Raw genomic sequence first — 14,910 nt, forward strand, 5'->3', positions numbered from 1 at the left:
AGCGCATATCCCAACATTCCCACTCCCCTTCAGCTAGTGATCCTTCTCCACATGAAAGGTGTGATTCAGCTTCACACATTCAGAAGAAGGTGTCCTTACATAATAAGATGGCACTAAAAGAAATGCAGATAATACAACAGAGGCGGAGGGGCTGCACAGCTCACCCCCAAGCTGCCACCCAACATCTGAACCAAAAAGGAGGAGCCCCCAGGCTGCACCCACCACTCAGTGCGGTCACCCACCTGCGGTGCCAAGGGTTCCCACCTGGCTCTCCCACTCCACAAGGTGCCTCAGAGGGATGGGACCTGACAGCCCCACGAAGATGCTCCAGAGGCTGCAGGGAATCCCCAATGCTGCCAGAAGCCTATGTTTGGGCAAGCAAATTGAGACCCATAACTGCGACTCTGACACCTATTTTCACAAGTAGGCACCTACCTAAGGTGCTTATATACATACATAGGATACACACATTTCTAAATGCCTTCAGAAAGAGTTTTAAAATATTTTTCACTTCTTGCCTCAGAAGAAGGCTGAGTATAGATCAACAGCAGAAGTGACACTTCTTTCCTCTTCCCATTATGTTTCCAACCTACAAATACCTTTTATCAAACTTAAATCATCTAAAATACTCATTTAATCCCCATTTTCTTGTCATCCAACTCTGACCAGATTTTAGCGTTCAGAACCATTTGTTTCATGTACCTCTGGGATCAAAGATACTCAAAGCAAGAAATCGTGCATGTGCTCGGCTCCTTGAGGTTTTCCACGCTGCCCACAGCACCACAACTCCTTCAAAGAGCGAACGGCTGCACCGCACCTCCTGCTGACCGCTGCTCGCAGGGCACCAGACGAGAAAGGCATTCTGCTACTCTGCACAAAACCGGTTTTTGCTTTGGATCAGGAAATTCAGAAAAGTCAAAAGAAGAAAATGAGTGGTGGCATGAGACTTATAGAGAAAGGGGGGAAGACAGAAGCAGGGCAGAAGGAACGTGCATAAAGTACTACAGTTGTTTCCTCTGGAGGCAACACGTTTCTTCCCTGTCTGCAGTACACAAGTGAATGTCTGGTGCCAAAATAAATGGTAATGGCAAAAGAAAGTGCAACAGCTATACCAGACTATGTAATGAGAACACAACCACAATAGCTCTATCATTCATCCTGATGTCATTCATGCAATTAATCAACACCAAACATTTAAATCACTGACAGGGCTTTGACTCAGATTTCAGTTTCCAGATGAAGTATCTTTATTTGCACAGTACCCATCCAGCCAGGCTTTCCAACAAAAGCAATTTTTTCCTTTTTTGTGAAGATGATAAAATCTTTAGCTAGAGACAAAGTAAGAAGGCTATGTATATTATTATAAGTACTGGTGACTGAAATATAACAGATAATCTTAAATGTAACGCAGCATTACAGTGCACAATTTACAAACCAGAGTCTTTAAAAAGCTGTATTTTAAAGTGATTTCTCAAGGAATAAACACAGCATCCCTTATCGTGACTCACAGAATGAATAAAAACTACGCAGATCAACTTAAGCAAAGGAGGAGACGGCTGATGTTTCCAAGCAGGGTGGATGTTAATTCAGCTCCCGCTGTACACAGAAGTCATTTTCTACCAGGAAAGCATCAACTCGCATTTACTAGCATGCCTGACACCTAAGATGAATGGATTTTACACGCAGGTCTTCATTTTAAGTTTGTGAGGAGCACCACTGAACCCAACCGAGGTACTCACACGGCTGGAGAAAGAAAAAAAGCAAGCAGCAGATCCCAGAAGGTAGGTCTCCTTGATGCGATTTGCCACATCACTTTGCATGCGCTTACAAAGTTTCGCTGCCCGCATAACGCTGGGCTGCACTCCCAGTCCTGCTACTTAACACGTTGCTTTCCGAGGGAGTTTGTTTAATTACAGCTACAGCGGTGCAAGCCCCTCTCCCTCTGCACAAGGATAACCCGGCTTCTCCTCGCCCCGGTCCAGCGGCACCACGACCCCCTGGCTGGGCGAAGCCCCCTCCCCGGGGCAGCGCCTCCTCCCCGGAGGAAGGGGCCGGAGACCCCCTTACCTGCCCGCGGCGAGTCCGGCACCCCCCGGAGGGGCCCGAGCTGTCGCAACTGGAAAACTTTCCGCACCGCCTCACAGCCCCGCGGCTCCCCTGCCCCGAGGGCTTCCGTGGCGGCCAGGAGGAGCAGGATGACGAGGCCGAGGCTCTTCCCCGCCATGGCCCCGCCAGCAGCCGAGGCGGCGGGGGGAGGCCGCCAGCGTCGCCCCCTGCGGGCGGGACGGGACGGGGACGGGGACGGGACCTCCCCCGGTCCCCGCCCGCAGAGTGCGAGGGGGATCCCCGGAGCCCCTCCGGGGGAAGGGGCTGGCCGCCTCTGGTGGCCCCTGAGGGGATGGGGGTTTGTAGAGGGCCCGTCCGAGCCCGGGAGCGGCGCTGAAGGGAGAGGAGAGGAGGAGACCCCCGCAGCACGGGTGTGAGGGGAAGGGGCAGCGCAGCGCTGTGTGAGGAGGAAGCCCGAGGAACCGCCTTTAGGACAGCCCTAAAGCGACCTGCTTTCAGAGACGCTGCACAACGGGCTCACAGCTGGCAGCAGTGGTCGCGGATCGGTTTTGTGAGCTCGCCTTCTGATGCCAGGCTCGCGCTTTCCTGAAGAGTGCCTCCGAAAACTCAGCTGCCTCCAAGGTAACTTCAAAAATTTCGGTTTTCATAGGCAAACGTGACAGAGGACTGGTTTACAAAATCTCTGATTTTAGAAGCCAATGTCCAGTGGTAGCTGTCGGAGAAACCAAGGTTCTCTCTGAAATTGCTCCCTTGATGCCAGAATTCAGAATCCCCTCAAGTTGGATTCCCTTATGAAGCCCACAAGTTTTAATGATGTATCTTACCCCATTTAACTGGAAATATTTTCTTACAAAGTTTCGAAACTGCCGGTGGTCATTCAGAACTTTACAACATCAGTCTATCCTAGCTCACTTAAATCTTTCCACTTAAATCTTTTAACTGTGGCAGCAGTTTCAATGCAAGACTGCAAAAAAACGTGGAGAATGTGTGAATTATTCTACACATCCCTTTGAATAAGGGTAACAAATTGACACATCAGTTATTAAAAACTGCATTAGAAATCAACTACTTCACTGCTGAGCAAAGCAATAAGAAAAGGGAATCATGTTGACATCCCATGTACTGACTGACGATTCGTAACAAGTGGAAAGAACCAGCATTTCCTTTTTTCAGCCACCTATGCTCATGGACTTGGCAGTTTTCTTCTGTCAGCAAATTCCAACATATATTATTTGAAATGTCCTTTAACAGAATTTGTTCTACTGTTCTTCTACTGTTGGTAAACAGAACCATGACATTTAATATAAAGAGTGAACGCAGATGACAGGTTACAATCTTTTGATAAAACAAACTACAGCAAAAGATATTTGGGGCCCTTTATGAGGAAAAAGAGGGGAAAGCAGAACATGATGTACCCCTGCAAATAAAAAGATTTGTTTTAGACCAAAATAGAAATAATTAAGAATGCAATACCTTGTCTGTAAGCTGTTAATGGACAACAAATCCCTTGTCAGCCAGTAGAGCACAAGTTCTTAAATAGAATACTCTTAAATATTGAAAAATAACACTGGGGAAAACAATTTGGATGTGGGAGCCAGAAAGTGGGGGATCTTATTCAGCAACTCGAAGATTGTAGAGGAAATTCTGGGAATCGTGAAACGCCAACTTCAACACCTAAGATAAGACATGCACAGCATTCACAATAAATGTATGAAAGTTATAAGAGGAGAGGGGAAAAGTCTTGCAGGATAAGAAATACAAGTATTCCTACTTTAAAAAAATGCAGGTTTCTTGTTTACATCACAACTGCACAGTAGTTTGCCAACAGCAACAGATGATCCTGGACTCCAGGGATTTACAGTGAACTGATCCCGTCTTCTGCCAGTTACAACTCATTGAAATCTCTACCCTCCAATTCTACAAATTAAGGGGAAAGTGAGGGTTTTTTGGAAAGAAGTTGTATATACATCTTTTAGCTATCTCATTTGAGATGAAGAAGATTCAGGTTTAGTACAAAACTTTGTTTTGTTGTGGGTTTTTTGTTTGTTCTAAATGACTTTAGCATAACAACTATGAAGGAAACAATTAACTAGCCTAATAAAGAGACCCAACTTATTTTTCTTGCAGGTTTTACACTTTGAATCTTTCCTGATTTTAGTGTTATAGAAAAATATATATATCTTCTAGCTCGTATGTTTTATGAAACAAATATTCTGGACAAAGTTTCTGCATATGTGCAACAATACACATAAGAAAGGAATTTTATTTTAACATGAGGATATACAGGAACTTGGTGAGAGAAAACATCAGCATTAGCTACAGTCTTGCCTCTTTTCCTGACCAGAGCTTTGACACATACATTGGTGTCCCCTCACTGATATCTGGCTGTCAGCTCAGAATGACTAAAGAATAGCACTTTCACACATTCTCATTTTGCCTTCATCATCATGAACACTACATTACCTCAATCTCTAGTGCAACTCTCCTCTCTGAATCTCATCAAGCTAAAATGAAACTTTATTATTTTGGCCATACAGCACTTAAGTTTCCTACTTACCTACATATCTAACATTGTCTTCTTAAGACTGCCATCTTGCTTGCAAATACTGAAACCCTTTATTTGGCTGTGCTGCCTTCCCTGATTGTAGCAGCTCCGAAAGGATCCAAAAATAACTTTCCTGACCCACTGCTTTATCCACATCTACTTTTTGCACATTCCTTTTGTCATGTCAAACACAAGTCTTTGATCGCATATCCCTTTAACTGTTCCCATCTCACCAATGATGCAAAAAAATGTTCCCACTACAAGACCTGCCTCCATCTTCAACTTCTGAAGTGAGGAAATACTTTCATACTATCTCCTGTTTTGTTTCATGTATCTGAAAGTAGTTCAAACATCTGTTAAGCTTTCTCATTCTCCTTTAAGTCATTCTTCAAGGCTTTCTTGGTGCTGAGTCATAACTATTATTTTTTACACGCATCATAGCGATTAAGGAAGCTTTATCAAGACCATGGACTGTTGTGTTGACTAGTATGTTCACACCATGTCCCTGTGGCAAATTCCATGCATCTATTTCTGGTCTAATGACCAGAGCTCTTTGTAAGTTCTTAATTCCAACACTGTCCTTTTGCTTTGAACAGAGCGGGGGATCCTAGCACACAGATGGAGCTCCTTGAAGAAACAACAGGGAACTATATATAGTATAAATATTTATTTCCTCCAGTTATGCGGAACTATTCTACAGTTAGTAAGGTGTTTTTTTCTCCTCTTACTTTAGGTTGAGCTAATTAAGCTAGTAAACAAGAAGTAAAAGCTATGCACCATTTGGTTTCATAACACTACCTTACTCTGCTACCAATGACCCCATAAATTTATGAGGCCAGTAAAATTGCACACTCATCTCTAAGTTTAGCTCATCTAAGAATCCATTAACTGCAGCACTGAAAGAGTTCATATCAGTATTGTGAAAGTTTGAGAATGTGTTTACAAATACAGGTCAAAGTGTGGATTTTCTTAATGAGCTATTAAATTTTACCAAAAAAATCTATGAAAATGTTAACAGGGTTTTTTGTTGTTGTTTTATTCTTTGTAATTACAATGAATAATCAACATGGAGACAGCTGATACAAAATGCTGGGGAAATCATTGCTGGTAACAACAGAGCATGGTCTTTTTTCTCCCACCACCACCACACCCACACCCTACCACACCCCACTGTGGTGGTTTTACTCAGCTGGGCAGCTGAACTCCACCACAACCACTCTCTCACTTCCCCTCCTCAGAGGAAGGGGGGAGAAAATACAATGGAAAGGGCTCAAAGGTTGAGATAAGGACAGGGAGATCACTCAATAATTGTTGTGACAAACAAAACAGACTGAATATAGAAAGATTAATACAATTTATTGCCTATCAGACTAACAGACTAAAGCAGTGAGAAAATAAGAGCAAGCTAAAAACACCTTCCCCTCTCCCCAACCTCTTCTACATCCTCTCCCCAAGCAGTGCAGAGGAACAGTGAACAGGGGCTGCGGTTAGTCTATAGCACTTCACCTCCGCTGCTCCTTCACAGTCACTCTGCCTCTGCTCCACGTGGGGTCCCTCCCACAGGATGCCGTCCTTCCCGAATTGATCCTGCGTCGGCTTCCCACAGGCAGCAGCTCTTCAAACACTGCTCCCACACAGGTCCGTGCCACAGGGTCCATCCTTTGTGGAAACCACATAACAAACGCCCTTCTGCTATTATTGCAGAACGTTAATCGACGCTTACCCCCCCCACATTTTGCCCCAACCACCCCTTGTTTCCCCGTTCCCTGTCCCTGCGCATCTCCTCGCAGCATCGTCCCGCTCCCCACGATACTACCAGGGCCGGATCCCCAAAAAGCCGCCGCCGGGCCCCGAGCAGCGCCGCTCCCGGTCACGGCCCCGGGGGGCAGCCCCCTGCCGGCTGCGGGCAGGGGGAAGGAGCCTTGTCCCCTCCCCCCCAACTTTTTTTTTTTTTTTAAAATCACTGCTTCCCTTAAAGGGAAAAATGGTTTTATAAGTGTAGGCAATGCATGCTGCCTGCCTAGAAGAGCTTCGGTTCTTTACAGTAATTTATGAGTTCAAGCATTCACAGAGGAATGTTGTATCCCCAGTGTAATTGCATATTTTTTTCAGTTTTTTTTAAATTAATAATTTACACTTAAAGCATGGCTCAGCAATCAATGTACTTTCAAAAGTACTTCTCCTTACCACTAGGTATAGTGTTCCCATAGGGACCTCCTCAGATATCCTCCTGTTGAACATTCTTACTGTTTCCTTTTGATTAGTATCACTCGTCTTGCTTTCAAGATATTTAACTCAGGACCATCCAATTAAGACATTATCAGACAAGACCATCTGCAGTGTTTCTCTAAGAGGGAATGCCCAGTAAGGAAGACTACAGCAAAGGAAAGCAGCAACTTACACAGAACACTCACATGCAACAAAGAAAGGTGGGTGACATGTAACTGGAAGTACAGCTCTGCATTCTGATCCTAATATAAAAAGAGTCTGCATTCAATATCACCATTTACCAGCATCAGTATTGAAAAAAACATGCACTTCTGATGATACTTAAATACTCTTCTTTGAAAGATTTACACAAGGTTAACACACTATTTTGGTCACCCCTAAGAACATAAGACACAGGGAGCACCTATGCCTTTTCCTAGGTGTCACAAAGGGAGAACCATTCCTATCAGTTGATAAAATATTCAAGTCTCATCTTGCCTAGAGAGGTGAATTGATTTCCCTTAGTCCACATGTGATATATGAATTACTTTTACTTCATCAGAACAACGATGCCCAAGAAAACTTTGCAATCAGACTTGTTCAAGAAGAGGACCAGGCACCATCCTAATGAATTAGCAGGTAAGTCAACGTTCACATGTATAAGTGCTCATACTGTAATTTGCATCATTCATGATGTCTGTTACTATTCCTTACACCCTTGCAACTGGTGAAGCATATATTCCAACTCTGTAGCTGATGCCCAGCTTTTTTTTTAGGTGAAGAGAATATGAAAAGCTACGAGGTATAGTCCACAGGACTTACATCTAAACAATGTACTTGATCCTTCAACTTTGTGCAACTGAATTAAGTGCTTATATTGTCGTGAATTTTAGCATTCCCCCTTTCTACAAGTGGGGAAGGAGGGCCCAAATATGCCAAAAAAGAGCATCTCACAACAAAAAAAGATCTTTATTTTATTGATTTACTAAATTCTGAACAACTGTAAATCTCAAGTGTTTGTTTTGTCTTGCAGTTATGTGTGAACCTTACCTATACAAGCTCCAAGGTAAATAGCAAACTAGAGTTACATTCATTCTATTTTAAATGGCACCAAAAGTTAAAAAAAATAGTTTGCACAGAGTGCAATTTCAGTCCTAAATGAAAAAAACTCAACCCACAGAGCTACGACCCTTTTTGGTGTTTTTCCCTCAGCTCTCATGTTTTTCATAGTATGGTTTACAGTTTGTAGAACAAAACTGAAAACAATCCTGCCGCATCTCTCAGGTTTTATTCTACACCAAGTTCTGCTAGTAGGGATCAACACTTCATCACTTTATTCACTTTATTGCTTCCTAACCTGGAATCCTAGTTCCAGATTTATGAGATGTAATCCAGGCTCTTAAAGGGGACTGATTCATTAGCATTACATACAGAATTCAGTCATTCTAAATTGTCGTTTAGACAAACCTAGGCACTGCCAGAAGTCAATAAGGGCTTAAGTTTCCATCAGTAACGGCTCTAGACACTTTTGTTTAGAAACAGACTGTTACTAACTACACCCTGCCAGTGTTGAGCAGGTGACCTATACCTAGTCACTAGGTCCCACCTGAATCCATAAATTAAGTGAAAGAACGCCTTCCAAATCTAGAGTTCAGTCCAAAATGCTGTAATTGTCACGTTTTGTGGTCAAATATCAATGAGGGTGTTTGCACCCATTTTTTTGGTTTTAGTCCCATTAACACATTCAAAACAGAATCTGGCAGCATTTGTCTGTTTGGCATGATTCAAGCCTTCCACACCTCTCCCAGGTGAACATACCAGATATTTGTTTATTTGGAAAGTGATAAGGCTGCACAAAGTCCTTCTGAGGTTATCCCAACACATACTATAGTAGTTGTACTATAATAGTTGTAGCAACTGGCCTGAAGGAGAATAGAACTTCAATCCACCAAGTTGAGGTACTGGAAGTCAGTACTGGACTCCTTTGACTTATGATCAAGTATTTCATCTTGAAGTTCTAGTGCAGATCTCTTTCTGCACTATAAATAAACAAAAATAGAGCTGTAACTTTCTATTGAAGGGCTGTTGAGCCTTCCTAACTGCACCTCGTGCTCTCTTCATAAATCACTGTATATTTAACAAGATGCAATTTACACCACTACATAAAGCATTTATGACCTTGGTAAGGAATTTCAAAACTTAAGTCAATTTCCAACCTTACATTTCATGAAAACCACACTGTATATAATGATGTGAATGTCCACCTGCCCCTAATTACTAGTTAATGGGTACTTCTGGGGAGTTACAGGTATGAGATCAGAAATGCCTCTTACAGAAAAAGCTTCAAGTGGAAGTTTGATTACTTCAGACAACAAAACCAGCCACAAAACTAGAATGTTTTCTGCTGTTCCTGAACTACCTATTAAGTTGTACTTCTCGTTTAGTTCTCCACTTTGTGAACAAATAACCTAATGTGTGGAAATAGTTAGGCCTAGGTCCTCATTATAAAAAAAATGAAAAACAGCATGGTTATGTAGATACAGAGATACCACCCCTTATCACTACCCAAAGAAACTGAGTTTCCTCTTGCATATGAAAAAAATCTTTTATAAGCTGGAACCCCTCCCAGTTAGTGAGCTGACTAGCTCAAGGCATACCCTTGAAAAGGATCTCTGAACTGCATGCATTTCCTAGCTTGCCAATAGCATTAACATACATTTCATGGAAACTAAATATTGCATGTGAGTGAGGAATACCTACTTGGGTCTTACAAATCCACTCTATGAACAAGAATTGGACATTACAGCATGTAAATATTTAGAAAAGTTAGCCTACTGTTATCCACCTAGCATTCCAAAGCACTGTAAAGACAATACAGAGTATCTAAGTTTAATCTTAGGTTTCATCAGAATTCATGAACACTTGGTAGCTTAAAATACTAGAAATATTAAAATAAGACAAAAATGGAAAAAGAACATATCTGTGAACTGTTTCTATAGGCTCAAAGGAAAAGCTAAAGCAGCTCTCCTTCATGACTCCAGCGTTGTCTTTAAGTGCAAGTCCTGGATGACTTTATATACATCAAGAAGAGTCAGAAGAGTTCAGAAATCTTAATTTTATAAGCCAAAACAATGAAGGTACATGTTGAATGATACTTATTTTTGCATCATTTAGCTAGAATATACCATTTGATGAAATATTGCAAAGATAGCATGATGTTATAGAGCAATCTGAACTGTTATGCAAATTCTGCTCAGCAGGGCTATTTTTGTTCTTTTCTCTCCTCCAGGAGACAGAAAAAAGTGTCTTCGCAAGGAATTTTGTTTGCATATGGCCAATGCTGCCCCCCCCCCCCCCCCCCCCCCGCCACTGCCCCAAGTGAACTTCATCAGTGTGTAACACTCAACCCTACAGAAATAGAAAAGCTACAGACTGCACTCTCACCTTGACTCATAGTGACCTACGACTTCTCAGGCTGCTCTCTACCTCACTCTAGTTCTAAGGGCTAAACCGTATCTGAAGGTTGGTCTCCTCATGCTTTTGTCCAGCAGGGCTGTTCCATGATAAGCTACAGAAGCTTAAAGAAGGAAACATGGTAATACAAAAACAGGTGAGAAACAAGGCAGAAATGAAAACAGGAACATAAGGTACCTACAGTAGTTCAGGATGGCGTAATACAAATATTTCAGTTAAATTATTTTTTTTTTTAAAGAAAGGAGAAATTAATTCTACGTTTTCATTTTCCTGCAAAACATGTAAACTCAGGAAGAGTTTTCCATCCTCTTCAATTACATTTTCAGGGACCAAAAAGTTAAAAAATGACCCAAAAAATGCAACACACATCCCTGGAAATTTCTAGTCTAATTTCCACTTTTTTTAATCCAAGGCTTTTTCCAGATTTCTAGAACTAACACCTTCTACAAAGTTCTCAATTCCATTCAAGTTCTCTGTTTATTAAATGTTCATGCAGTCACATGAACAAAAGTGACAGCTCACCAGCATGGGCTCTTCTCTTAAGTTATGATCTTACTCTATCAAACTTCACTGCCCTCTAAACCCTTTGTTTCAAGCCAAAAACATTTCCCTTTTTAGGCATATAAGCAGTTGCCTGTCTCTCAATTTAAAGATTGACTACATAGTAGACATGCTCCTCTCTGCCTTTTCCCAGAAGCTGTTTGACTATTTTCCCCTGCCCCCCTTTTGGTCAGGATAGCTGTCATCTGTCTTGCCTGTGCAATCCTGCAATATGGAGTAGGAGTGGTCTGTCAGCTGTGCTGGTTTCAGAAACATTGCTACCAATTCTGAATTGGCATTTTGCAAGGTAGACTCTTACATTTTATCCTAAGTTTGACAGGAATATTGGAGTTAGTGCTTATTTAAATATTAAGAAGGGTTCTTCCATAATGGCTTAAAGTGCAAGCTGGGAGTGTTTGGCTATTTACGAAGTCTGTCATTCTAAGCTTCTAACCAGTTCAATATATACAGCTAGAACTGAATTAGCTTATTTTGGCATTATGCATACTGACAGCTGCAAAGCATTGGAGCCACCAACTGTTCGAACATGGCAACAGCTAGCTAACTTCTATTCCAGAGCAGTTTATACAAAACACAACATGCAAAGTAAGTTCTGTCACCACTGAGTTTCCCTCATTTCTTAAGAGGCAATATTATAATACTTATCCTATTAAAATTCTGAAGACTTTGCATTTGACCAAACAAAGTTGGGTATTTAAAATATTTCTACCTCTAATGACATAGCACGAACTTAACAACCTAGAAGCTCTTCCAGTTCTCAGTTCTATTAGGCACCTAAATTAGAGACAGAGTGCCTGGTAGAGGTATATAGCAGATATAGTTCCTGTGTACTAGTTCATTCAAACAAGTTTACACAAGACTTCAATAATTTTGCACATTTATCACTACAAGCAAATATATCAATTATTTTCAAATACTTAATGGAAACTTAACAACAGATTAATCAGCAGAAAAAGTAGTCCTTTCGGAGCATACTGGTTAAAAAAGTGTTCTGCACAATGTATACCTTGATATTGGATCTAATAATATTGCCCAAATTTTAAAATTTATCTTGAACTTTTATCTTGAAATCTAGATCTGCATTAATTTCCCTCTATTTCCTCACAGATCCTACTTTACCCATTATTTTCCATTATTAAGCTGTACCAATTCAGCTGAGGCAGCCAAATTTGTCAGCTGTTGTGAGCCCTGCCATTGTCACCTGCTGAATTCAAGTCAGCACAGATGATGAAACCTGGACAACATGAACTGGCAACTTTATTAGGATATTTAACCAGCATACAACCAGATGTACTGCTAATTTCAGTCTGCAAAACATCCCGGAGTAAGCTCAGTTTATGTTACAGCATTCCAGTACTGAGGTACTGGAACAGTCCTCAACATTTGTTGTCAACTACAGAGGAAAGCTCTTAGAGGTAAGTCAACCACACAACACAACTTAAGTCTGGAACTTACAAACCTTTAGCAGATGCTGAACGAGGCAAAGGCTCAGGTCATAGGAACAACCACCAAGTTCTTATAAAATTGGAGGGGGAAATCACAAAGAGAGGAATCAAGATTATCACATTTTTACTATCACTTTGCATGACATTGCACTCAGTGCTTTGAAATAACAACTGATAAGAAAATAATTATAGACAACTGCAGCAGACCCTAGTGAGAAAGAATCTCATTAGATCAACTTCAAGTATTTAAGTTGTCTTAGCTTTCTTAGTGTTATACCACCAATTCCATAATGTCTCCATCAAGGAATACATAACACTCCCCCTTAAGAATATAAGGAGGGCTGTGGCAAGGTCATACCACAGCTCTGTTCACTCAGTATCCTAACTCTAATAGCAGCTCCCTAGGGAAGAATCTAACATTTCCCTCAACGTCCTTCCAACCAATCATCTGTGACTTTAGAAATACTCAAATTACCAATTACATATATATATACATATATATATATATTAAAGAAAACATCCCTTAATTGATATTCTCCTCCCATTCATTTCTTCCAGTGGCACCCCACACCACTCAGGACACACTTGAGCATCTTTCTACGATTGCTCTCCAGCTAATGAAAAAGCTCAACTTTCCAATAGTTCAGGGAATTCAAGAAAAAGGAAAAAAACTTGTGTATTTTGTGTACCTCCAGGTTCAGCACCTGCACTGTCCTCAGCTGATTTCAGTCATCAGAAAATGCATTCAAGCCAAAAAAAGTTTCTTCCCCTCTCAACTGACAGGTTTTCCTGGAAGATTTTAGCTTCACATGCACCACCAACAATGTAAGTATAACATATGCACGGAACACAGAAATTCTGTCAAGCAACAGTGAGTTTTTTTCCTCCATTTCCTGATCTTTTGTAGCAGATACTATGCAGGAAGGCATTTTACTAGCCAACCTGTTCTTTGCAATTGTGAAAATATGTCAGCTTTTGTGTATTAGTAACATTCCCCTTTATCTTTTGGATGTGTAAATATAGGCATATGTACCTATACACATACACACAGTAAGAAAAAGCATAGACTAGGGAAATCAGAAGCAGCTGTGAAGAAATACCATTTCCTTAAGTTTGAAGAAATTAAGAAGGCTCCTGATTTGTTTGTAACATTTCGCAGCCCCCTCAAGGATAAAGATATAAAGTCATTAGTAAGTATAGTTACTTTTTGGCCTTGCATGCTCAGGAAAAGGCCAGCTGTAACAAAATAAAAAGTCTGAACTATCAGAGAAATTGTAAACATCTGCAGCTTCATTAAATGTCTCCTATGTTTGGTGGAATCCATGAAAAATTTATTGGAAAACTGAATTGCATACAGCAAGTCAAAACTAGATTTTAATATTAAAGAATCTGTATTCTAAATAATGCTATAAAATATTTTTAATTATTTATACCTAAATGGTGGGATGGGGAACTACAGGTAAGTGTACAATATTAGTACATCTTGCAATGACAAATTCTAAATCTGGAAAAGCATGGTTATGGTAGAACAAGAACATGAAACGTTGGCTGTGCCAACATCCAGTAATTTCCTTGATTTGGAGATAACTGTAAGTGACCTTCCAAAGGTATACTCAAGTTTAGAAACAGGATTCCTGATACCTACATAAAAAAACACCATCAAGTCCAAAGGAAGATCCTCTCCATAGTCTCTCCAACCTGAGGCTTGGAATCCGAGTCACAACCCATGGGGAAACAAATATCTTTGCTAAAATATTACAGCAGTCCACACCTCCTTACGCTAAAAAAAGGGGGCTTTCCCATCTTGAACACACATTCATCATAGTGTTGTGCAGGTTCTACAGATGAACACAAAACCTCCCCACACAAAGTACTGGACAATCAGATTGCAATGTGGCAGTTTGACATGTGAGGTAAAAGGTATCAAATATTCCATCAAAAGGATGTCTACAGGTTAGAAGTAACTGAGTTCAACTACATAAAGTTAAATCTATTAGAATGAACGCTGTTCTCACCTTAGTTTTGTCTTCATGATACATCCAGAAAAGTTTTGGAATACTTACCTCACACTGAGGAAATGTGTTTTTTTTTCCTTCAAGTCTTGAGAGCTTAATCCATCAATTTACAGCTCAGTACCTCTGAGTTTGTTTCTGCTATGCCTAGACAAATTAGGTGGGAAGACTGGAAGCTCCAAGGGCACAGGGGTTGGAAGCAGCACATAAGACACCAGTTTGTTGTGATTTTACTTACTTTTTGGGCAGCCTAATGAAGTAAGTCTCCAGGTCTTAAGACTTTGCTAGATGTTCATAAAACATGGGACTCACCCGTTTACTCATCTTTGCCAGCACTCCCATTGCTTAACACATTCCCTCCTAGTTCCACATCGCTGAGATCTGTGAGCTTCCAGATCGACGTATTTCTGGATTATCTGCCACATTCTTGCAGATTTGTGTTTGTACATTTAAGTCACTTTCATTGTTAGTACAGTACTACATCATTCCACTGCATACTAATACTGGTCCTTAGTCTAAACTCCCTTATTTGACCAAGAAGCATGCTTCATACGCTGTTATTTTAGGCAGAAAGCCTCATTTTACACTAGCATCACAG

General features: G+C 41.0%; 1 protein-coding gene across 2 annotated transcripts in view; it reads right to left on the minus strand.

Moving 5' to 3' along the window:
• Positions 1-2,814, minus strand: part of GPC5 (glypican 5) — a 767,073-nt gene extending 764,259 nt beyond the window's left edge. For both annotated transcript variants that reach the window (XM_040538873.1, XM_040538881.1), the window contains exon 1: positions 2,068-2,814. In XM_040538873.1, coding sequence (XP_040394807.1) covers positions 2,068-2,224 — 157 coding nt within the window. In that variant the 5' untranslated portion in view covers positions 2,225-2,814. The remainder of the gene's footprint in view (positions 1-2,067) is intronic.
• Between the last annotated feature and the right edge of the window lie 12,096 nt (positions 2,815-14,910).

The sequence above is a fragment of the Cygnus olor genome, chromosome 1, assembly GCF_009769625.2.
Source record: "Cygnus olor isolate bCygOlo1 chromosome 1, bCygOlo1.pri.v2, whole genome shotgun sequence".
NCBI classification, from domain to species: Eukaryota; Metazoa; Chordata; class Aves; order Anseriformes; family Anatidae; genus Cygnus; species Cygnus olor.